Source organism: Phascolarctos cinereus, unplaced genomic scaffold (genome assembly GCF_003287225.1).
Source record: "Phascolarctos cinereus isolate Bilbo 61053 unplaced genomic scaffold, phaCin_HiC Scaffold_2;HRSCAF=192, whole genome shotgun sequence".
In the NCBI taxonomy this organism is placed as follows: Eukaryota; Metazoa; Chordata; class Mammalia; order Diprotodontia; family Phascolarctidae; genus Phascolarctos; species Phascolarctos cinereus.
Genome location: NW_027555625.1, coordinates 147,952,022 through 147,978,808, shown reverse-complemented (window position 1 = coordinate 147,978,808; position 26,787 = coordinate 147,952,022). Strand labels below are relative to the sequence as shown.

The 26,787-nt window shown below is 40.4% G+C and overlaps 1 protein-coding gene across 3 annotated transcripts in view; it reads right to left on the bottom strand.

The window, feature by feature from the left end:
* The window catches only part of ACOXL (acyl-CoA oxidase like), a 539,860-nt gene that overhangs the window by 457,360 nt on the left and 55,713 nt on the right, over positions 1–26,787 (bottom strand). For all 3 annotated transcript variants that reach the window (XM_078149677.1, XM_020987606.2, XM_020987628.2), the window contains exons 2-3: positions 25,362–25,458; positions 7,011–7,094 (exon numbers count right to left, since the gene is read on the bottom strand). In XM_078149677.1, coding sequence (XP_078005803.1) covers positions 7,011–7,094; positions 25,362–25,436 — 159 coding nt within the window. In that variant the 5' untranslated portion in view covers positions 25,437–25,458. The remainder of the gene's footprint in view (positions 1–7,010; positions 7,095–25,361; positions 25,459–26,787) is intronic.

Sequence of the window (26,787 nt, the reverse complement as noted above, 5' to 3'; positions counted from 1 at the left end):
TTTCTGACTCCAGTCCTGGCACTCTATCCATCGTACCACATTCATATGAGGCCCAAACTGATAACATTTGCCTTGGATGCAGAGACTCCTAGATAGGGCTTTGGATGTTGGGCAGGCCATATTTACTTCCCTGAATCTCACTTTTTCCACGTATAAGATGAAGAGTTAGACTAGATGACATCAAAAGGTCCGTTACAGTGCCAGCTGCTATAAGCCTATAAAACAGGCTTCTAACTTACATACTTGTAGATTGCATTCACTAACTGCTGCCAGCACAATACCACTAACTCCAGTCCAACCAATAGAAGGACATGCTGCTAAATGAGTCAGAGGAATATCACTTGATACTAGTACAAAAACTGAGATTTGGGGAGCCTTAAAAGGAACAAACAAAAGCTATGACTGCAGACACCAGCCTGGCCACTCAAGAGTGAAAACAATTCAAGCATTTTTTCATCAGCAGAATGCCAACCAGCCTTTCCCGGCAATGGGGATGGTTTGGTCAAAATGACCAATCAACCAGTGGTTCTAAAGTTGGGTAGATATTACCTAAGAGGAGGGAAACATACACATGTATTTGCCCTGTGCCCATCTTTTGCAGAGCTATGAAACACAGAAGCCACTGAGACCTTTTCTCTGAATATCATAAGATAATTGGATAGATTTTTTAAACACAGGACTAATAAATTATGTGCATTTTTAAACTTTGAACCACACATTTTACATACTTATTTTTTTCATTATTCTCAACTCTGCCCTTCACATAGGAAGACCCGCAGGCAGTAGGGCACCAGCCTTGAGCTGCTTTATCAACAAGAAGGTATTGAGTCATACACCTTCTCTCTTTTGGTCCCTGCCTTATTACCAGTGGTATGATTATGGAATGGTTGGCCAATGTGCTGTGAACATGTAACAATGGAACAAAGATAATTAGAAAGCATGAGAATTTAATTCTGGGCCATGCTGGTGCTGGGGTCTAACTAAGGGAACAAAGTAGCCACTGATGAACTTCGGGGCAGCTTCCATTCAAAGCTGCTGCCCCAATTCTACCCTATATAACCTCAAGTAACAAGAATTATTATTGATATTAATATGGTACTTTACTCACAACAACCCTGTGAGGCTGTCGATGCCCACTTCAAGAGGAGGAAGCTGGGGTACAGAAAAGTTAAGCAACTTGCTCAGCATCAAACAGCTAGGAAGTATGCTAGGGCTGGGACTTAAGCTCAGTTCTTCTGACTCCAGGCTATAGTATGTAATGTATTCAGAAAAGACTAATTCTGAGGCCCCAAGGAAAAGATGACTGGCTTCTAAAGCAGTGGTTCTCAAAGTTTTTGCTCTCAGGACCCCTTTATACTCGAAAAATTATTAGAGCCCCCTCAATAAGCTTTTGCTGGTTGTATCTGTTGATATTTACTGTATTAGAAATTTAAGCATCTTAGTAAATTTAATTATGGGTATCCCATAGAGCTCTGTCCTGGGCCTTCTTCCATCTCCCAACTTTGGGCATTTTCATGGGCTTTCTCCCATGCCTAGAATGCTCTCCCTCTTCATCTCCATCCTCTGGCTTCCCTGGTTTCCTTCAACTAGCACCTAAAATCCCAACTTTTACAGGAAGCATTTCTTGATGCCCCTTCTTTCTCTTTGATGATTATTCCAAACTCATCCTGTATTTCACTTGTTTGTACATGGTTGTTTTCCCTCCTTGAGAGCAAGGACTGTCTTTTGCCTTCTTTTTTTGGATTCCCACTATTTAGCACAGTGCCTGGCACATAGTAAGATCTTAATAAATGTTAATGATGGATTCAACACTTATTATTACGAAAAGTTTTGACCTCAGAGACCCCTTGAAAGGGTCTCAGGGTCCTTCCTGAGTCCACAGACCACACTTTGAGAACTGCTGTCCCAAAGGACTTAGAGAACCTCTTCTCATGCCTCTGGGGCAAAGCAATTAAGTGGCCAGGAAGCCTTCTGTCCCAGTGCCTCTGATTTTTACTTCCTTCCCCACCACACTCACTTTCCAGTGTGGCCACCAACACAATGGAAGATGGAAAAAACTTAAGGACTGCAGGGGCCCTTCCCCCAAAGTCTACTGAAAGAACACAACTATCAGGTTAATGCTAAGTCTACTTAGGATAATGTTGGTGTCAGGGCATGATTCAGATTCTATCTCAGAATCCTTTCTCTTTCTAGAATGTACAGAGAAGCTATCTATATTTACTGGCACAGAGAAAAATCTTCAGAGTCAAAGAGAACTTACCTGATCACGTCCAGAGGCTAACCCCATGTCTTAGTGATGCTATACCTAGTTTTCCCTGAACTTTCTGACAAGAGATGAGACTTTATCATAGTAGTTGAGGCTTGGGATTTATCAAACACCATCTTACTGTTAGTTTGCTCCTGTGTGTTGTGTTCCTATTATTCCACCAATAAGTGTCTCTATTTTTTAACTAATACCAATATAACTGCTGGTTAAGCCTTTTCTCCATGGGTCAAAAGATCAGTTGAAACATTGGTGTTAAAAAAATCATAGGTATGATGAAGGCCAGGTGGCTTTGGGCATGAGCTGCACCTCTAGCTACCCCTGACTGAGCATCTCACAAATATCCATGTGAAGTGGAAAAGAATGGATCTGCATAAATGCACTCCTGCTACTGGAGACAAACTGGACATAAGGCCCCACTGATGGTGCATCAGTAGCATCAACTTTGTAGGTGAAAATCCAGCATCATCCTCCTTATCTGATGTGCATCAGTGAATGAGGACAGCAAATGGCATCTGGGTGCGATGGGGGATGAAGAAATGGAAAAAGTAAATGCTTAAGCAGAGATGACCTCCACTTAAATGTGTTGTGACTGTTTTGGAAACCTCCTTTTCACTGTTCTGTCTTCACTTGTCTACAGAAGGGACTGAAGCTGCGGCTGGATGACCCTTGCTCTGGAAGGTGGCCTTGGCAACAACTACAAGTCTGAGGGAGCCTCCACAGACCATGAGAGTCAGTCAGTCAGTCAACAAATATTTATTGCTTACTATATGCCAGGCATTGTACTAGGGATACAAAAAAAGGCAAAAAAGAGGCAAAAAAACCCAAACCACACCCCCCCAAAAAAAAACCCAGTTCCTGCCTTCAAGAAGCACATATTCTAATGGAGGAGAGAGCATATAAATAACTAGGCACAGAGTACTTTAAGTCTTACAGAGTACATTCCTCAAAACAATGCTGTGAGGTCTTTAATACAAGTAATTTTGTCCCCATTTTACAAAGAAAGAAACTGAGGCCCAGTAAGCCAGTCAACGAGAGCTTTATTTTTTATTAAAGGCTTACAATTGAGTGAATGGGACAGCCAGGTGGTACAGTAGATACAGTGCTAGGCCTGGAGTCAGGAAGACCTGAGTTCAAGTCCAGCCTCAGACACTTATCAGCTGTATGACCCTGGGCAAGTTATGTAACCTTGTTTGCCTCAGTTTCCTCATCTGTAAAAATGAGCTGGAAAAGGAAATGGCAAACCACTCCAGTATCTTTGCCAGGAAAACCCCAAATGGGGTCATGAAGAGTGAGAGATGACTGAAACAACTAAACAACAGCAACACTGAGCAAATAGAGACAGCTAGGTGGCCCAGTGGATAGAGTTCTGGGCCTGGAGTCAGGAAGACTTGAGTTCAAATCTGGCCTCAGAAGAACTTAGCTGTGTGACACCCCACTCCTGTTTGCCTTAAACCGCTGGAGAAGGCTTGTTATGGTCCATGGGGTCATGAAGAATCAGACACAGCTGAACAATAACAACAAATTGAGCAAATACAATAGAATGGGTATTTATTGGAGTCACTAGAGCCCATTCTGGGAGCCCAGCTATTAGCTGAGGGTCAACACAGGCAGAGGGATGGGGCAGACCACAGGACAGCCATGGGCCACTGGACAAGGCCATAGATGTCTCAGCACTTGTTTCCCGTTTTTAGATACTACTGGATCCCTGGTAACATCATGCAGATCCAGTTCCCTGGGACCTCATTTATAGAGCGGTGAGACTAATAGGCTCCCTAAATGAATTCTAGGATATTTCGGCTGATTTAGAGCTATAAGGAAACGTAGAGAATCTGCTCATTTTACAGAGGAAACGGAGATGTTTGGGGGATCTTTCATTCCTGAGGGAAAGAGAGTCTACTGACTTCTTGGAAGTTGGGGACTGGGAGTAGGGGTGTGGAGAGAAGGGCAAGTGGCACTAGGATGTCCATTAACCTTGAAGGAGAACACCTAAATGAGAGGGAGAGAAAACTCAAAGGTCATTAGGAAGAAGAGAGGGAGGCACGTCACACTTCTTTCAACAGTAAAGTGTTTCCAGATTGCAACCATTTTTTTGGCAGATCTGAAGCCTTCCCTGGGATCTCTCCCAAACTAGACTGGGGCTTCAAACTCCTCAGCAAACTAAGCTCCTTTCCTTGGCATCTTCCTCTCCCTTCTCTCCCCACTCCACTGTGAATCAGCCCCCGGCCAGACTTTAGCTCCTGCCAGGATTTCACTGCTCCAGTACAACCATGTTCATCCAAAGCTCTCAGGGACACCCAAAACCTTTTAGATAAATAAAAGTTTTGATGGAAAAAGTAAAATGTATTCTGACCTGCCAGGATGGAGCTGACTTTGAGGGATTCTAGGTCTGACACCACTCTCCTCCAGCTGACAAGTGAGTTCATGCAAAGGAATCAAGCAGAGGGTGAATGCAACCCAGCTGTTCTAGGGCTGTGAGAAAACCTGACAAGCCCTGACAATCACCAAGCAGGCTGCTCACCTCCGTGAGCTCCCAAGGCCCCACCAAAGAACTTGTACTCCTCTCTTCTCCAAGATCTGAGGAAGGACAACTGTCCCCTTTGGGGCACTCTTTGTGCAGGAAAATACTGGGCTAGCTGTACCTTGGAACATTTGTTCCAAGTCAAATCAAGAAGTATTTATTAAATACCTACTACATATCAGGCATTGTACTAAGCACTGGGGGTACAAAGAAAGGCAAAAACAGTCCCTGCCCTTAAGTAGTTCATAGTCTTAAGGTTCTATGACTTTTGAGGCTGTCCCATCAGAGGAGCTGATGAGAGGGAAAAAATATTCCCTCACCAATGACCATATAGAAGAAACAAAGGTTTTCTTTAAAGTTAGCCTTTGAATTGATTCTGCACTCGCCCTTAATGAGTGTAGAAGGATCACTCAAGCCTTAATCAGGCTTTTTAATCAGACTTACCCAAACATCTTGCTAGGGTCCTCAGAGAAAAGCTCTCAATGGCTCCCACATGCATATATTTTCCCCAGATTTCAATCTAATCTTGCACATCCTAAACTCATAGAGAGAGGGTGTGGGAGGTGGGAATAAGGAAGAAGTGAGCAAGTAAAAGAAGTTGCCGTGACAATATTGAAGATCTAAGGCAAAGGTCCCCAGCCTTTAGGAGAAGAGGAATTATTTCTTATTTTCTCAAGTCTCTGAGTTCACAAAATATGCCAAATGAGGTAGCCCTGAGGAGTAGTCTTAGGATGAACTCCCTAACCAGAAAATAGATGCACAAGCATCATTGACCAACCATGGTCTAGATCGGGGCAGCTAGGAAGCACAGTGCTGGACCTGGAGTGAAGAAATTTCATCTTCCTGAGTTCAAATCCAGCTTCAGACACTTACTAGCTGTGTGACCCTGGGCAAGTCACTTAACCCTGTTTGCCTCAGTTCCTCATCTGTAAAATGAGCCAGAGAAGGAAATGGCAAACCACTCCAGTAACTTTGCCAAGAAAACCCCAAATGGGATCACAAAGAGTCAGAAACAATTGAAAAATGACTAAACAACAACTGGTCTAGATTTAGTTAAATTATATTCAACAAGCATTGAATCACCTACTGTGCACACCATATGACTGGAGAAGAGACAAAGTTTAGCTAAGATAGAATCCCTGTTCTCTCACAGAGTTTACAGTACATTTCAGAGTAAGAAACAGATAATTTTAATATGACCTAACATATAAATACATAAGCAAGGTGCAACATATTTTATGAAGCGTGATAGGGGAAAGGTCATTAACAGCTCCTAGGGGTGGAAGGATAGAATCAGAAAAGGTTTCACGGGGCAAACAATAGAGAGAAAGCCATCATGGTGTGAATGGGCTTAGAATATGACCAAGTATCTAAGCAGCTACAAGTATGATTTGATCACTTGTTACAGACCCCTCGTTTGAACATTTTCTTATTCTGTCATATAGGAAAGTTATTTGTACTAGACAGATAAGCTTAGGAGGGCAGGTACCATATTTTACTCTCCTCTGTACAGTGCTCTGCATATACCAGCTGCTCAATAAAGATTAGGAGCAGCTGGGTGGGCCAGTAGATAGAGTGCCGGGCCTAGAATTGGGTAGACCCAAATTTAAATCAGGTCTCAGGACTTATTAGCTGGGTGACCCTGGGTAAATCACTTACCTCTGTTTGATTCAGTTTCCTTATCTGCAAAATGAGAGTAACAACAGCACCTATTTCCCAGGGTTGTTGTGAGGATCAAATGGGGTAATAATTGTAAAGTGCATAGCACAATAACTGGCAGACAGTAAGTACTATATAAAGGTTAGTTATTATTATTATTGTTATTGTTATTTTTTAATGAATAAATAATTAAATACAAAAGATTTGTGACATCATCAATAGTCCCAACACAACTTGTAATCAGTCCAAAATAGGTCTTAAGGAGTTGCCTAAGGCAAACATACATTAAGTGACTTGCCCAGAATCCTTCAGCCAGTGAAAGTCAGGGATTGGATTTGAATGCATGTCCTCTTATCCAGCATTTCCTACAATATGTCACACTGCCTATCACATGAATGAGTGAAACAACAAACTGAATCTTGAGGGACTGGCATCAGTTGTGTACAAACTAACTAAAAATCAATTCCAACAAACTCATTTTTCTCTGAGGGGCTTCCATTTTCTAACTCCTAACTGTTTAAAAAAAAAAAACTAGTGGAATTCCATTAAAGATCCATTATCTCTTACCTTTACTCCTGTTGCCATGTCTGCTATGGAAAGGACTTCTCCAATGACAAGACTTCTTCTGACAAAATTCTTCTTTTTCTCTGCCTGAAACAAGCCATATCTTGTGTTAAGTTCTCATTATGTTCTGACCCCTGATGGCCAATGACTCCCATTGGACCCATCAAGTGACAGCCCAAGACAGAAAAGGGGACCTGAGCTTCTACCACTCGGGCTCCTGACATCTTCATCTGGCAACTCACCAACTAACCCCAGCCCTTTTTGACGTCTCTTCTTGGATTGTGGTCTGATCCCACGCACTCCTTTCTAGCACATCTTCTTTGAAGACAATTTTAGAAATATGGCAGGTGTTTGAGTCAGTACTATTCACATATTTAGAAATTCCCATCCTCCTACAACCCAGAAGATTTGAGAATGCTGGGGAAACACTCCAGTTAGAAAATCAAGTGCAAATTATTTTTAGGAAGCTCTTGCTCATAGTGTTTTAATGATTTCACATCAATGAAGTCATAGATCACAGTCCAGCAGGATTTGAACCCAGGTCCTCTGGCTCCAAACCCAAGGCTTTTTCCACTGTACCACATTGCTGCCCTGACAGTGTTTTACCTATGTAATCTCATCTGAGTTACACGAAAACCCTTTGATTATCTCCATTCTACCAAAGAAAATGAGGTTCAGAGAAAGTAGGCAACTTGTCCATGGTCACATTGCTTAGTTGGTGTCAGAGGTGGGATTCCAACCTGTGTTTACCCTGACTTTAAATCTAGTGTGCATCCTACCTCTAAAAGTACTTCTGGATGGATGCCAATACAGGGCACTTCAAAGCTGCCAACTTACTTACTATATGGGAAACCCTGCTACTAAGTCTGACTTTGCAGTTTCCACATTTTCTTTGGTTTCTCTGCCTAGGCTATATTCTCACCACCAACACTTTCATAGATTTTTGTGATGTTTCTCTCCCAGTTAGTTCTACTTATTGCCTTTAATAGGCAGCTAGGTGGCACAGTAATTTATTCTCCTCTGTACAGTGCTCTGCATATAAAATAGTGGATAGAATGCCAGGCCTGGAGTCAGGAAGACTCGCCTTCTTGAGTTCAAATCTGGCCTCAGACACCTACTAGCTATGTGACCCTGAACAAGTCACTTAACCCTATTTGCCTTAGATTCCTCATCCTTAAAATGAGCTGGAGAAGAAGATGGCAAACCACTCCAATATCTCTGCCAAGAAAACTGCAAATGGGGTCACAGAGAGTCAGACACGACTGAAATAACTAAATAACAACAACATCATTGCCTTATTAATTATATTAAAAAACAAAATGTCTGGTCTGTTGGTCGGGATCTGCTGATCTGTTATTAAGGGCTCTATCCAAATATATACAGAATCATTTCCTAAATGTTCATCCACATTGGAAGACAGCATGGCACAATAGAAAAATTGTATTATGAGTCAAGGAACCTATGTATGAATCCCATCACTGACATGAACTACCTTGGTGACTTTGGGCAAGTCACTGATTCTCTCTGAGCCTCAGTACCCTCATCTGTAAAATTAAGTAATTGAACTAGTTAACCCCCAAGATCCTATCAAATTAATAAACCTATGATCCCTTGCCTAATTGACAAGGGTTAATAAAGAATGGTATATAGATTTGTACTCAGGAACAGCCGAGTTCAAATCCTGCCAGATACATACTGTGTGACAATAAACAAGTCCCTTAATCTATGGCCTGTCATTCCTCTCAAGGCTATACTCTGGGCCCGTTCTACGATGCCATAGCTCTTCATCCTGAAGCCTAACTCCAGTCCTGGAATTCACATACTGGAAGTATCCTCTCTCCTGAACCTCTTGAACACATTGTACCTTGACCCCAACATAGTGAGTAATGTTATTTTGGTCCTCTTTGAAAATGATGGACAAAAACCTACCAACAACCAACCCCATTACCTCCCTTCAGGCTCTCCCTCTGATTGGATGGCTCCCCCAGAACCTCCATTTAAGGAGAATTCCCATACTAGCCATGGCTCGCTCCTCTCCAGGGTTTTCTCAGGACTTTCTGTACCGTGTCCTCACACTAGGTACTTTTGCCCCACCGCCTCCTTTCAGCTTCCTTTTAAATGTTATTCCCACCCCACTTTAGAATGTAAGCTTACTGGGAGCAGAAACTGTCTTGCTTTCCATTTGTACATGTATTCCCAGTGTTCAGCATAGTGCCTGGCACGTGGTAGTGTTTAATAAATGCTAGTTGACTGACTCACGTCCCTGATCTTCCATTTCCACCTCCATAAAACGGGGATGATAATATTTATATCTATAGTATCTACCTCTCAGGGCTGCTGGGAGTCTCAAATGAGGTCATATATAGGAAGCACTATATAAATGTGATCTCATGTTACTATTGTTACTATAGAATTGTAGCATGATCATTATGATGGTGCCTTCCATGGCTGATAAAAGAGCATATCCTCCAACTATTTTGCCAGCTGCTATGCATAGCCCGAATCTGTCATCCAACAAGTTTTCTTTTCCTCCTTTATGGTGTACCTTTTTATAGCAAGCTTCTCATCACAGGGCACCACAAAGAAATCTTCACTCTCTTTAAGCAGCAAGTGTGACTTCGAATGTAAACATTACAAAGCTGATACATTTTAATTTGAAGCTGTCTGTGCCTTTTCTTCCAGGCTCTGTTCTATCTCATGCTGTTTCTCTAGCTTCAGTGCAAACTGTGATCATTTGAATTAAATCCTCTGTATGAAATAATCAGGGCAGCTAGGTGGTACAGCGGATAGAGCATAGGGCCTGGAATTGGGAAGACTCATCTTTAGGACTCATCTTACTTCAGTCACTTACTAGCTGTGTGACCCTGGGCAAGTCACTTAACCCTGTTCGCCTCAGTTTCCTCATCTGTAACATGAGCTGGAGAAGGAAACGGCAAACCACTCTAGTATCTTTGCCAAGAAAACCCCAAATGGGGACACAAAGAGTCAGACTTGATTGAAAATGACTAAACAACAACGAATGAGGTAATCCCCCGATTTTATAATCTTGGAGCAACAGCAACGACCAAAGTTATTTGCTCCCCTCCTACATTATCTTTATGGCAGAATGATCCTTTCAACTGCAAGCTCATAGATAGAGAGCTTGAAGGAACCTCAGGGGCCTCCTAGTGCCACCCTCCCCTTTTACAGATGAGGAAACTGAGGCCTAGGGAGGTGATGTGATTGGCCCAAGGTCACATAGGTGGTAAGTACCAGGGATATGATTTAAACTCAAATCCTTTGATTACAAAACCAGTTTTCTTTCCCCTGTTCCAGTGATGCTTACAAATGTTTGCCTATTAATGCTCCATAATTGCCACAGTAATCCCTTATAAGTATGGACAGGACCATTTTACATAAATGAACACATGAGTACTACCATCACTATGGCTTAGTGAAAGAATAATAGCTAATATTTATATAGAACTTACTATGTGCCACACACTGTGACCATTTTACAAATATGATCTCATTTGATCCTCACAACAACCCTAGATAATAGATGCTATCATTATCCCCGTAGAATGGAGGCAAGCAGGGTTACGTGACTTGCCCAAGGTCATAGAGCTAGTAAGTATCTGAGGCCAAATTTGAACTCAGGTCTGACTCCAAGGCCCAACACTCTATCCATTGTGTCACCTAACTGGCAATTCCTCCTACATCAAATCTTTCCTTTAGTTACTGTATACTTTACATTGATTTGATCTATACCAATAATACCTCCCTCCACTGCAGAAAGTCTATTTTTTCAATAAATGTTCATAAATTCTCAACCATGTGGAACATCTAAGCGACATGTGGCTCACTTTGAGATAACTGGCATTTCTCCACTTCAAACTTCATTGGAGACATCATCACTGACATTCCTATAGTCACTTTTTTTCGTTTGAATAATATTTTATTTTTCCCAGTTACATGTAGAAATAATTTTAACACTCATTTTTTAAAATTTTGAGTTCCAAATTCTCTCCCTTCATTCCTCCCTTTCCCTTCCCTAAGACACTAACCAATCCGTGTACAATCATGTAAAACATACTTCCATTTTAGTCATGTTGTAAAAGAAAACAGACAAAAAACCCAAAAAAATAAAGAGAATAATTGTATGCTTTGATCTGCATTCCGACTCCTCTTTCTCTGGATAACATCTGTCATCATGGGTCCTTTGGAATTGTCCTGGATCACTGTATTGATGAGAATAGCTAAGTCATTCACAGTTCTTCATCGTACAATGTTCTCCTGGTTCTGCTCACTTCACTTTGCATCAGTTCCTATAAGTCTTTCAAGTTTTTCAGAAATCATTCTGCTCATCATTTCTTATAGCACAATAGTATTCCATCACTATCATATGCCACAACTTGTTCAGCCACTCTCCAATTGATGGGCATTCCCTCAATTTCCAGTTCTTTGCCACCACAAAAAGAGCTGCTATAGATATTTTTGGACATATGGATCCTTTTCTTTTTATCTCACTGGGATACAGACCTAGTAGTGACATTGCTGGGTCAAAGGGTATGCATCTTTGGACATAGTTCCAAATTGCTCTTCAGAAAGGTTGGATCAGTTCACAACTTCCCCAACAGTGCATTAAACGCTTAGTCAGTTTTAACACTAAGCTCTGTTTTAGAGGGTTTTTTAAAAAAAAAGTATCAAGTCATCCACAAAGACCAAGCACCTGATGATATAATGGTTGACTACACACACACACACACACACACACACACACACACACACACACTTTTTTTTTAATAAAACCATATCAGTGCTCCTTAGGGCAATTAGGTGGTCCAGTGGATAGGGCACTGGATTTAGAAACAGAAAGATTCATCTTCATGAGTTCAAATACAACCTGAGACACTTAGTAGCAAACCACTTAACCCTGTTTACCTCAGTTTCCTCATCTGTAAAATGAGTTGGAAAAGGAAATAAAAACCTCTCCAGTATCTGCACCAAGAAAACCCCAAATGAGGTCATGTAGAGTCAGATACAACTGAAAAACAACTTAACAATAACAAAGTGTTCCTTATGTCTCTATCTGAAGGATTTAGTCCCAAACAGAAGTAAAGGAGGCTACATGAATGTCCCTGGAGTCTTCATTTTATGTCTATTTTTTTATCTTCAGTTAATCTGTGATCTCTTTGATGAAGAACCTATCTCCAACAATGTAAATTTCCACCCATCCATGCTTGCCTGTCCTGTTCACATCCTCCCCAAAACCTGCAACCAGGGTTCTAAACTGACATGCATGGGCCACCATCTAGATCTCATCATTTTACATGGATCCCAAAGGTGCAAGCAGGCTGCCCATTAGCCTATCCCTGGCTCTCACAGCATGACTGGTTCATCTTTTTTTTCCTGATAACACATTTCTTTGATGATACAATTTATCCTGTATCTCCTATGAAATTTTTTTATTGTATTTTATTGTATTTGTTGGCCTCTTTGGCCAACCATGTAATCCTTCCACTTTGGCTGACCCAGAACTTTACTGCTTTAGGGACTGCGATATTTCATGATTCACATCTTGGGACAGTGCAAGTAACAAAGGCTTTGGAGCCAGAGGACCTGGATCCGAATCCTGACTCCGAGATTTACTTACCGTGACCCTGGCAACACACTAAACATTTCAGCCTAAGTTTCTTCATCTATTAAATGGGATGATAATAGCACTCACTTTCCCAGGGTTGCTCTAAGGCTTAAATGACGTCATATATGTAAAACACTTGGCAAACCTTAAAGAGCTACATAAATGATAGCTATTATATAAAGTCACTTGAGGAATATCAATGTCAAAAAAGGTGAACCATTGTTTCAAGAAGATTGAGGTCTTTAAAAGAACTGTGCAGTTTCCCAAAGGCAACATAGCCTACTTTTCTCCTTCTGTTCAGTTCTGGGCTCAGATACTATCCATTTGCAGTGGCCAGTCCAAGATACCTGCCCTCATAGATGAGCTCTAGAGGTCTTCATCCAACCACATAATACAGTCTGGCTAGCCTAGGGAATTCATCAGTCTTTTGGTTTTTCTTGTGTGGAAAATCCCATTAATCTAAATAGTTCTCTCTTGATTTTGCCAGTTTTTTCCTGTTGAAGTGGCAAGATTCTGTACTGATTGTTCACTGTGTTCTTCAAATAATGAACAGCTGATGAGTTAGTTTTATAAACTTGGAAACTGAAAATAGAGCTCTATACTGCCTTCTTGATAGTAGCAATAACAACAATAATAATAATATCTAACATTTATACAGTACCTTCTGTACGCCAGGCACCCAGTGCTGTGCTAGGCACTGTTAGGCATTTTACAATTATTTGATCCTCATGACAGCCCTAGGAGGTGGTGGTATTCAGCCATTTCAGTGGTGTCCAACTCTTCATGATCCCATTTGGAGTTTTCTTAGCAAAGATACTGGAATGGTTTGCCATTGCCTTTTCCATTTCATTCTACAGAGGAGAAAAGTGTGCCCAGGGTCACACAGCTAGTAAATGTCTGAGGCCAGATTTGAACTCAGGAAGATAAGTCTTCCTAACACTAGGCCCAGGGCTCTATCCACTACACCACCTAGCTGCCCCAACCCTAAGAGGTAGGTGATATTATCTCCATTTTACAGATGAAGAAACTGAGGCAGAGTGCCCTGAGTCACACAGATAGTGCCTGAGTCTAGATTTGAATTCAGTGCTTCCTGACTCCAGACCCATACGCCACTATGCCACCAGCTGAAACAGCAAAGAATACTAGTGGCTACTGATTTGCCAGAAGTAGGGCATTACCTCAACTTACCTTCCCAGAATGCTAAAGGTCTTACTTAGTCTCCCATTATTACTAACACCATGTACCTATGAGATGATCCTCCTGAGTTGAGGGTATAGCCTTCAGTGATGAAATAGCATGTCTAGTAACAACAACTAATATTAATTTTATAGGGACCTTTAAAGTTTACAAAGCCCTCTCCATCTTCTATCTTGTTTTCTAGCTAATAATCTCCCCTATAAGGTAAGTGTTATTAATTCTTCCATCTTATAGATGCAGAAATTGAGATTCAGGAAGATTAAGAGTTCTTCCCAAGGTCACACACCTAGTAAGGGTTTGGGGATTTGAACCCAGGCTTTCCTGCTTCTACGTCCAACATTCTATCCACTGCACCACAGGTGAGACTCATGTTTCTTAGCAAGGGCTTCTTAGTATAGAGCTTTAAACCAGGATTTAAACCACTGTGCCATCTGTAGGAGAGGTGTGTGTCAGGGTAGGAATTCCTGCCTGGGAATCACAACACTTGAGCTAAAGTCCCACCTTGAACCCAAGCATGCCCTAACTATATTAACTGCATGGCCACGAACAAGCCACTTAATCTCTAAGGATCCACACCTGTTCAAGACTACGGAAGACTAGCCAGACTACATTGGTGGAGGGAGTTTCCACACTAAGATTGACCGACAATGATGCAATCATAGGTCCAAGCAATAATGAGGGACTGATTTTTAAGTCTCTTGCTAACACATGGGTAAAACCAATGGATTATTTTTTATTGTCTATTGATCACTGAACCTGTAATGATCTGGTCTATAATAGCAACACACAGAGTCCATCACACAGATTTAGAGGTAGAAGGGACCTCAAAGGTCACTTAATCCAACTGACTCCCATTTTATAGGTAAGGAAACTGAGGCTTAGAGGTTAAATGACTTCCCCAAGTCCCACACAAGCAGAAAGTAGGCAGTATAGAGCTCTATTTTCAGTTTCCAAGTTTATAAAACTAACTCATCAGCTGTTCATTATTTGAAGAACACAGTGAACAAAAAACATAAGCCTATGTTCTCTGCCTCTGAATCCAGCTACATTTTCACTGTCCCATACTGCTGGCCTGGATATCTGTATGCTAATTTAGAGTAGCCTTCCTTTTCTTTCAGACTTGATATTAATCTTCTCACAATGTGATGACTTCCACCCAAAAAGGATACAGTTATTTTATACTGACAAGCAAGTATGTTAAAAGTTTATATTTGGAGCAATTTATGGTATTATAATCTTCCCGAAGAAAAGGAAACTTTCCAGGGGGGAGGAAGAGAACAAGTGGACATCAGATTTGAAAGCAAGAATCACTTCTGACTTCATCTTCCTGATGTGTGATAGGGCATGACTCACTCCACGACCCTTAGTAGCTGGGCACAGATCAGGTTTTTCCAACTGGTAAGTGTCTCGATTGCTGCAGTCTTTGCCCATTTCCTTATTACGATAAGTGACCCTTCATGGTTCTGTCTGTATATATTTTCTCTTTTTCAGAACCACACTGCTTCAGGGTTTTGACATTTTGGGACTTCTCAAATACAACCCTCACAGTTGACACTGTCAAATGGCAAAGCACTCTCTCTTGGCCTCCATTTGTGGCTGTTGCAAGTCCTGATGTGATTTTTAAAAAATTAATTAATTAATGTATTTTTAGTTTTCAACATTCCCTTCCATAAGATTTTGAGTTCTAAATTTTCTCCCCCTTCCTCCCCTCCCCTCTCCCCAAGATGGCATGTAATCTGATATAGGCTATCCATATACATTCATACTAAACATTTTCACATTAGTCATGTTGTAAAGAAGACTTAGAACCAATGGGAGAAACCATGAGAAAGGAGAAACAAAAAAAAAAAAGGAGAGAGCCAATCATATTCTTCGATCTGCTTTCAGACTCCATAGTTCTTTTTCTGGATGTGGACAACATTTCCATCCAGAATTTTCCATCTTGGAGTTGTTTTAGATCATTGCATTGCTGAGAAGAGCCAAGTCTATCAAAGTCAGTCATCACACAATCTTGCTGTTACTGTGTGCAATGTTCCCCTGGTTCTGCCACTTCACTTAGCATCCCTAATATGATTTCTTTTGAGTATTCTGGAAGCCTTTATTTGGGGGGGCTCCTCCCAGCCTAGCTGTTTTGTACTGTCTGTAAGCATTTTGAATATTCCATTAAAGTCACTTGCTCCTGTCTTCAGGACACTGAAGACAGCCTGTCTTCACTTTGGTCACTCAGTATAGAGGGAGCAGTTATTCCAATTTTGTTCAATCATCTTGGTTGGTTGTTGCATTTGTAAGCCTCTCCCGGTCTTTTCAGAGCTGGCTCATCTTCTGTTCTGGTCCTTTATAGGCAGCCTCCATCTCTTCCTCTGTCTGTGTGTTGACTTTTCTTTTGGCACAAGTTTGCAAGCCCCTTTATTCTTGTTGCTGCTACCCCTCATCTGACAAAGTCAACACTACCTATTTAAGGTCTAATCCAGGAGTGGGGAAACTGTGGCCTCGAGGCCATGTGTGGCCTTCTAGGTCTTTGGGTGTGGCCTTTTGAGTCCAAGTTTTATTAAGGGGATTTGTTCGAAGCTTGGATTGAGTCAAAGGGCTGCACTTGAGCACCCAGAGGGCCACATGTGGCCTTGAGGACTTCAGGTTCCCCACCCCTGGTCGATTCTTTCATTGAGACAGGAAGCTTCAACTCAACAAACATTTATTAAGCTATTAGCATGTACTAAATCGGGAGATAAAAAGGTCAAGACAAAATAACCCCAAGCCTCAGGGAGCTTGCATTCTACTAACAGAAACCGGCTCTTGAGGCATCTGGGTGAAGCAGTGGATAGAATGTTGGGATTGAAGTCAAGAAGACCCAAGTTCAAAATGAGCCTCAGTCACTTACTAGCTGCATAATCTTGGGCAAATTAGTTAACTCTGCCTCTGTTTCCTTAACTATTGCGACATTTAAAAAGTTCGAGAGACATAATTTCTGGGTAATCAGTCATTTTATTAAAAATGCTAACATTTTAATAAAAGAGGTTAATGGCACTCTCAAATGCCAAAGAAGGCTTGAGGCTTATGTGGCCTTGGAAAAGTGGGTGTTCCAGAAGGTGGCAATCAACTCTGATTGGTCAATAAGTAATGAGAGAGAATGAATATTACAATGACGGACTGGACCTATTCTAACGAACTTTAATTATGTCCTTTACTTCTAAATCACACCCAGCCTTGGGCAATCTAAATAAAGAATCTATAGCCCCACACCCAAGCCTAAGCAGAAGACAATGGGCCAGGAGTTTCACCTTAAATTAGAAGTCTGAGCTTGTTGGATGCAGAAGCAATACTCAAAATGAGGAGAATGTTAATCCTATCTTCCATCTTTGAGAGATTGGACAAAGAAATAGGATGGGGGAAAAAACTTGGGTCTCCCCAATTTTAATAATTGGCTATTAATATGAGAAAGAAATAGTAAAAACAGCATCTAACTCCCAGGGTTGTTGTAAAGACTCTATAAGATAATAATTTCAAATTTCTTAGCACAATGCATAGCACATAGTGGGTGCTATATAAATGCTTGTTGACTTACTGACACATATTTAATACACAATGAGCATCTGCATATTTATGTGAATGCTGTTAAGAAATATATTTATGTGTGTGCACATACCCCTTGCTCTATGTATGTGTTAATATTTACACTACTATATGTTTGTGCACGTATGTATATGTAATATATATTAGATGTTCATGCATATGTTTAACATATACCAACTGTGTATAAGTGGGTATATTATATGTTAAATAAATGTACATATTTTACAAGCACCTCGATTTTAATATCTTCAGTAGGTAAAACTACTTTTTTCCTCTAGGGTTGACTAGGAAAGTTTTCATTTTCTCCATTTTGCTGCCAAGGATATCCTAATTTCGCTTTTGAATGTCACTGTTCAGTTAGTATTTCTTCAAGTTAAAAATAAAAACAAAAACAAAAAAAGTTCCAACATAGTTGAGGAGCAAGCAGGCCATTCTTCACTTAAGCATGTAGAAAAAAGGACTAGAATACTCCTTTAAATGTGGAAGCTGTTAAGTGAGCCTCTTTCTGGTGAGTAAACTTACACAAATTCAAATCAAATCTTCATCCAAATTTATTTCAATGGGCATGTCTATTTCCTTGCCATAAATAAAATGGAAACCAGGCATCCAATCTCAGTTCCTAGGTCTAACAGAGACTACATTTAAATCAGTCCTCTCAGGACATGTTTGGATTGTAAAGGAAAGCCATATCTCACTTTAATGAGACAGATAAAGTTCAACTACTTTCCCAACTAACACTGGAAGACTATTTCTAGGCCAGACCACAAAGCAGAGTATTCAGGGAGGGGATGATTTGTGTTGTTTAGAACACGCAAATGCTGCTCTTCTAGATTAAAACAGAGAAAAAAACATGGGGAGAAACTGAGGACATTTGGGCCTGAGCAAGCCACCCATGACTTCCCAGTAGTGTCAGATCACTGGGATGCCTCTAACATAAGTAGTCTGAGATTGAGTAATTAGAAAACTTCTTAAGGATTTTAATAAAATATTCAAAAGCTACCTGGCCCACTCTACAAGAAGAGGAAAGAAGAACGAGGGGAAAAGCAGTACAACATGGCCAGGAGTCAGATTTCTAAGCTATTAAGACAAATGTCTCATTTGTACACATCCTTCTGCCAATATGGGTCTAATCCCAGTGACCTGTCCTAATGCTTTGAGGGGCTTCCAAGGCCATCTAGACATACCCCTTAATTTTAAATAGGGGAAAACTGAGGCCTAGGGAGACAGCTAGGTGGCTTACTGGACAGAACAGTGGACTCAGAATAAGTAGGATCAGAGTTCAAATCCAGACTGAGACATTGGGGCAGCTAGGTGGTGCAGTGGATAGAGCACCAGCCCTGGATTCAGGAGGACCTGAGTTCAAATCCGGCCTCAGACCAAACACTTGACACTTACTAGCTGTGTGACCCTGGGCAAGTCACTTAACCCCATTGCCTAGCCAAAAACAAAACAAAACAAAACAAAACAAACAAAAATAGACTGAGACACTTATTAGTTGTGTAACCCTAGACAAATCACTTAACCTCTGTATCTCCCAGGATTGTTGTGAGAATTAAATAATATTTGCAAAGTGATGTGTAAATCAGTATCAGGGGTGGAAATTGATCCTCTAGCTCCAGAGCTCAACAATAACCTTATTCAATTCGATAAGTATTTATTGATCACCTACTATGTGCTAGAACATTAGGGATACAAAAATGGGAGATCGAGAGGAAAAAGGGGAAGGTAAAGAGACAGTCCCTGAAGTAACACCACCACCATCAGCATCAGGGACAGATGTTGCATGATAATAATAATTATTACAGGGTTCTTTGATCTGACCAATTTGGATATTCCTTTCAACCATAAAAATTGCAAGCCAATCACCTTCTCATCTGGCTCATGGCCTCCTACAAACTCACTACTGTGGATCCACCCAGTGTTCTGGAGACCTTCACTTAAACATTTTTATAGCTTGGATTCCACTTGATACTTTCAAGGTATTTTCACATGGATTATCTCCTCTGATCCTCACAACCACGCTGAGTTAGTCATGGCAGCTTTCATTATCCCCACTTGACAGAGGATGAAGCAGATAGGATAAGTGACTTCTCTTGCCCAAGGTCACATACAGTGCAAAATAGGGGCAATTTCTCCTGGGTAATTATTGTTGCCTGGCTGCTTCCAAATCCTCCCTGAGGAGTCACCACTGAAACAATCATGAGTCATGTATCTCCTATGACTCAACCCTCAGAGTCAATCTGTTAGGTTGTCTTGAACTCACTGCTAGATTCTTAAAGAGGATGTGAGTTCTTGGCCAAGGTGCATGAAGAGATTTAATTCAGTGAACAGAAGAAACAGGTGCAAGGCTGGTGCTGCCTCAGGATGTGATCATACAGGCTCAGGAATGTTGTGTGTGTGTTCTGGTAAACCCTAGAAACTTTTTTTTTAGGTTTGAAATTATTGGAACATTTCAAATCTATTACAGATGGCAGGGGTGGAAAGGGGAGAAGAGAGAAAGGAGTGAAGTGGAAATATTTTAATGGCTTATTCTTGGCTTCAATACTGTCCATAGAGACCTAGAAGCAAACACCAAGCATAACCTAGCTCTGGCTTTCACTATTCACCCATCATCTGGTTAAAAGGACACCATCATTATATATCACATATTACTTCAATGTACAGATGAATGTCAGCAGAGGGTAACAATAAAACAGAATGAAATTAGGGTGAGGGAAAGACAGAAATGCAGAAAAATATAAACATATATATGTATTTTTATCTCACTGGTCTGATATTTTCCTTAAGGGGTATGAATCATAAAGCATGTCTTCTAGAATTACTTGAAGTAGACCATTGCTCCAGCTGTTTACAGAACAGAATTTGAGAGTCTTCTACAGCACATGTGCTGCTGACGTTTGTGATGTCAAAAAGATGGTGCGAGGCTACAATGAGTTCCCATTGTGTTCTTATTACTAGAGCAATTTCTTTTGGTTTGTTGGTTTTTGAGAATTTACTGAAAGGAAAGGAATAACTACAGCCTGAGAGAACTCCACTCTAGACCAACAGGAACTTCCAGGGGCCATCCAGTCTAGTGCTCTGCCTCCCAAAGGGAACACACATAGCCACCCAGGAAAAACTGTGGCCAGTATTTCAGGGAAGGCTACAGTAAAAGGGAAGTTGTATTTGTATGTGTACAATTCAGAGTACTAAAAGAGATGTAATTAAAAAAATTAATTAAGCAACCAAGTCCAGCGTGCAGCCTTCCTCCTAAAGTAAGGGACTGTACAGGTTAATCTGGTGGGCTCAACAGAATCTGGCAGCAATTAGCAAGAAGCATAAAAGGATCAACCTTCATGTCTGGATTTCAGTTACTGACACTCAGTTAAGCTGTGGACATGCTGAGCTGATTAGGGGAGCTGGAGACTTTATCAGTAATGATTGGCCTAAGGCGGAGATTTCTACTGATGACCCTGAGCGCTGAGTATACTTGGAGCCACTCTATTTCCTTAGCCAAGTAAGATCAGGGTGAATAAGAGAAATGATACAGATGGGAGCAAATGGGGGGTGGGGGTGGGGGAGGGCCTTTGGATCCTAGCCACAGGTCCCTGGAACCTGAGACAATCTAGACTTGAGTTGACTGGCATTTTTGTGCTTTGAAGTTATGTACTCCCTCTTCACCTCACCTTGTAGAATTACATATTTTCCTACAAAGTATAGCATGGATGCCTGATACACCCAATTATTAGCACACTCTCCCTCTTGAAATTTACGTGTACGTGTGTGTGTGTGTGTGTACCCATATATATAGATATAGATATACAAACATACATATAAACACACATTTATACACATATACAGATACTGTATATGTGTATGTGTGTGTGTGTGTGTGTGTGTGTATGTGTGTGTGTATCGTTTGCCTTCTTGTGCATGTGTTGTAGCCCCCAGTAGAATGTGAGCACCTTGAGGGCAGGATTGTTTTGCTTTTGAATTTCCATCCCCAGTGCCTTGCAAAGTTAACAGAACACTAGAATCAATGCCTTGTGGCAGACAGAAACCCCCACCATTCTCCTACTTTATTATCTCCTGGGGAGCTTCCTAGACCACACAATAGACTGACTGGGTCCAGACTAATGTGGAAACCAAAAAAGAAATAAGGACACTCATGGATATTTGTGCAGGCTACAGGACAGACTACTGCATCTTATCTCACACATAGTAGGTACTTAAATGTTGTTTGTTTAACTTACTGTTGAACTGGCTCCATATAAAATAATTTTTTACCTTGGCCAGCTCTTTCAACTCTTCTAGATTGAAATTTTCATTTGCCAGATGAATATGTATGGATTATTTCATCTGAAAGTTGTGAAAACACACCAACCTTCTATTTCTATCTTCCTGGCAATTAACTGTGAGGCAAGATTCTATGAGGGGAATAACCATTTTCTGAATGCTCAGCTTCTGCCTATCCCCTGGCCAAGGATATTTTGGTTCCAAGCTCCTCAGAGGAGTAGGCTCAGTTCCAAGTGGCCACAAAAAGTTGGGCCAAATTGTGAGTCATCTCTAGCAAAAAGGACCCTGAAAAGGGTTGGTCAGTGCTGAGGTTGACTTGTGGGTTTGGCTCAACTCTATGACAGATACAAGGTGAGCTCCAAGATCTGGTTCAAACTTGAATCCCATTCTTACCCAAAAGAAGCCTCAGATCAGCCCTCCAAAGCAGACTAGGCTTTCTTTGGCCTTTGTGTGGTCACATAAGGGGACAGAACAGATCTCTAAGGTTCATGCTGGAATGGAAAAGGGAATTCCCAAAATGGAACTCATCTTTGGTAGAGGGATAAAGATTTAAGCTGATTGACAATTGGTTTTGCTGACCTCTACTCCATGTCAACTCAAAGTCTTCTTATGGAAATATGTAAAAAGTTTAGGTCATTAGAAGGTAAAATTTAAAAAGGAATCATGAATTAAGTTTTGAAACTTTTTCTGAAACAGATCAGGATAGAAATTAATTTCAAGTATTTAATAGACTCCTACCATTTGCATCACAAAGAGAATATCTCTATAAATCAGTCACCTCAAATAATAATCAGAGCTCACATTTATAAACCACTTTAAAGTTTACAAAGCACTTTCCTGAAAACAGTCTTCTGAGGTAGAAAATGTATTATTATCCTCACTTACAGCTGAAAAAAACTAAAGCTTTATATTTTATAGTCCATATGGAAAAAATTTTTGCAACAGGTGGCAACTGAAATTACTAAATGAATAAATGAATGAATGAAAGCATTTATTAGGAGTTTACTATGAGCCAGGCCCTGTGCTAAGAGCTAGGGATACAATTACAAACAAGCAAGACCTTTCTTGCCCTCAAGGGGCAATGGGGAAGTGAAAGGGGTAGGGAAGATACAAGATGGCAACATGATTTAGTAATGTCAGGGAAGTGATGTGGCAGCTTGGTTTCATGCAAGGTGAGGTGAAAGCTCAGCTATCAGAGCCTGGGATCCCAGGGCATGAGTCCAAGGTTCAAGTAGGAAGAAGATGAGAAGGATGAGGGTGATAAGGAAGATGGCTGAAGTGAAGGCAATATGGTTTGGAAATGGTCAGGAAGTTAAAATCAACATATGTTCAGAACTTTGCACCTAAAAACTATGTCATTCCCCTAAATTACATTTTCATTTCTCTGCTGATCAAGGTTATATATAGATAATGGCAAGATAACTAAGTTAGCATCAAAACAAAGGGCTGGAGTATCAGAAAAACACTGTGGAAAGAGATAAGACATTTGGCACTTGACTATGTTGATCAGATTATAAAAATATCACTTAGGAAACTAGAAGGCATTGTGGTATGGTATGTAGAAAGACAGCACCAATGTAAGGAAGACTCATGTGACCCTGGGCAAGTCACTTATGCAGAACAGTTGCTAATCTATGTTTGTAGAGGGAATTTTCTTCCTCAGAATTCCTTAGACCACTGAAAATACAGGTGTGTAATAATAATCCAATTCGGACTGACAAGAATGAGGAATAGAAAGAAATATGGAAAGACAATTATGAAATGCTATGAAATGAAAAAAAATCACAAAAGCAAAAGAACAATACACATACTAATTATGTATGATTAAATGAAAATGAATGGACAAGTAAAGAACCCAGATGTAGTTCCAGGACTTTCTTAAGACTTATGATATGGAGATTACTGAGGGGTGTAGGGACTGGTGGCTACACTGAAGGGCAAAGAATTGTGGTTTTGGAAGAGTGAGCTTAATCTAAATTAAGCTACAGTGATCAAAGGTTATAGTCATAAAAAGAAATTTCAGAATTCTTCATTGTGAACTTAAAACATTTTTGGTGATGGTGAGAATGTCTGCTAACATTCCTGCACATGACTGAGGAGGCGTGGATCATGGGAGTTGACAAGATTGTTGAACTAGAAGGTGGTATGGTTCTCTAACTCTTCGAATCATTGGATATGGTTGATCACTCTCTTCCTCCCACATGCTGTCTTCTTTCTGTTTTTCTGATGCTATGCTCTTCTATTTCACCTTCTGCCTGTCTGACTACTCCTTTATCTTTCTGTCCAAACCTTCCTCTCTTCCCTGTGTCTTTTTTTAATTTATTTTTAGTTTTCAACATTCACTTTTATAAGATTTTGAGTTCTAAATTTTTTCCTTTCCCTCTGCTCCCCCCTCCCCAAGACAGCATGCAATCTGATATAGGCTATACAGTCATATTAAACATATTTCCACATTAGTCATGTTTTAGAGAAGAATCAGAACCAAAAGGACTAACCATGAGAAAGAAAAAACAAAAAAACCCCAAAATTGTATGCTTCAGTCTGCATTCAGACCCCATAGTTCTTTCTCTGGATGTAGATAGCATTTTCCATCATGAGTCTTTTAGAATTGTCTTAGATTATTGTATTGCTAAGAAGAGCTAAGTCTATCATAGTTGATCATTGCACAATGTGGCTGATACTGTATACGATGTCCACCTGGTTCTGCTCACTTCACTTAGCATCAGTTCATGTAAGTCTTTCCAGGTTTTTTTGAAGTCTGCCTGCTCATCATTTCCACACCATAATGGAATAATAGCATCCTCCCTGTTTCTTCAGGACACTACCATCCTTTCAGTACTCCAGGTTCATAATCTCAGAATTATCTTGGACAGCTTACTAACCTCTACACATATAATCAGTTAACAAATTTTGTCATTTCTACCTTCACAACATGACTCACATTTGATCTCTTCTCTCTTCTCACAGATACATATTGCCTTAGTTCAGGCCTTCCTCAAATCTCAAGTTTATTGCAGCAAGCTTTAAATTGGTCTTGCTGCCTCTCCTCTCACCAATTCAGTTCATCCTTCATCCTGCTGCCAAAGTAGTTTGCGCTAAGTCCATATCTGAGCATTTGATTCCCCTGCTTATATCCAGTGGCTTTCTATTACTCCTAGGAAAATACAAATACAAGGTTTTTCTCTGTTCTTCACACGAGACACTCCATCACCCACTTCCTTGCCTTTGTGCTAATTGTCCCCCATTCTTGGAATGCACTCCCTCCTTACCCCCCACCTCAGAAAAGTCAATTCCATTAAGATGCAACTCAAGCAAGAGCTTCTGTATCAAGTCTTTCCTGATTCTAAATACTATTGTCCTGCCTTCCAAATGACTTGATATTTAACTGCTTCACATATACTTGTATTTATTCTTTTTATATTTATTCTGGATATATTTATATACGTGTTTGTTGCTTTCCCTTTTAGAATGTAAACACCTTCAGAGTAAGGATTTTTTGTACTTATATCCATTAGATTGTGAATCCTTTGAGGACAGGGTGTATTTTATGGGACTTTTTGTATCCTCAGTGCTTAGCACAGTGCCCGACACTTAGTAGATAGTTAATGATTATTGACTGAAAAAAAAATAGACTATGTGGGGATAATTTCACAAAAAATCACACGCAAAAAAACCCCAAACCAACTTACCTGTTCCTGAATTGCACGTTTTAACTGAGGTAAGCCCATGGTAAATTTCACTCTCTGAAATGTCAAATCTCTCATTTCATCCAGACTTAAGTCGTATCTGTGAAGACCAGATGCAAAAAGGATGTTTAAAAAAAGGGTACAAAAAATATAAAAAAATAAAAAGGGATGCCAGCATAAATGTAATGGAATATTATTATTCTGCTATAAGAAATAACAGACAGAATACAGAGAAACACGGAAAGGCTTACATGACTGATGCAAAGTGAAAAAAAAAAGAGCCAGGAAAACAATATAAATAGTGACAACAATAATGTAAATGGAAAGAACAAGCCCCCCCACACACACACACACACAAAACAAGTGAAAATGAATGTTGCAAAATTACACAGAGCAAGAAGAGATATGAGAGGACACCTTGTCCCATTCCTTTGCAGGGGTGGAGGGTGTGGGTATCCACTGATGTGCAATTGATTGATTACTTCATTGTCAGATTATTTTTGATGTACTTATCAGTTTTGTTCAATTTTCTTTTTAAAAAAAGTAATTTGTTATAAGGGATGGCTCTCTGGGAAGGGGGAGAGGAAAAGAGTCAGAGGGAAATCTAGGTAATGTAAAAACATATATAACAATAAATTTTCAAAAAGAAAAAAATAAGCATCAGGTAAAATTTCTTCCAACAGCTTTCTGAACATTTTATATGTGATATGGATTCAGCCTGTCGTTTTTGTGGGTAAACAGAGACGCTGAGATCCTCTTATTGTATAATATAGGCCTTGTAGTTGACATCATTTCATAGCTCACAAACTCTTTAGAGTAAGAAGGGACCTCAGAAGTCAGTTGACCCCCCTAAATACTCAATGCTGCTCCACCACAAGCGGCTGTGAAAAACCAGGAGGGCTGTTTTCCTGTGTTATATGTCTGAGTTGAGTCAGAGAGTCTAAAGTTAGCACCAGAACAAACCTAGAAAGTGTCTCTATGAATCACAAAGTATAAGAGTTGGAAGGTACCTTACTGGTCCGCTAGTCCAGTGCTATTTAAACTGTGGGTTTGGCAACAGTAAAAGGTTTCTGAACACACAACAAGCAAAAATTAATTAAAAATCAAACACACAATGAATCCAGGCAGCGCTTACCTGTGTTGCATCCTGAAACTTCACTGCAGCCTTGGTTCTGAACATAAAGCATGGGCACTTTGCACTGTGCATGCCACCACACCCACGCAGCACTAACAAACGCTGCTGAAATGCGGGAAAGGGGTCCGGGAAGTGGAAAAAGTTTAAGAAGCCCTGCTTCTAGTCAGACCCATAACCAAAAGGAATCACCGCTGTAATGGTGAGAAGTAAACCAGCTGGTTAAGAAGATAATGCCTAAGAATGGGATTTAAAAGAGGTCAATAGCTATGTACCCAAAGTACATAGTACAAAGTA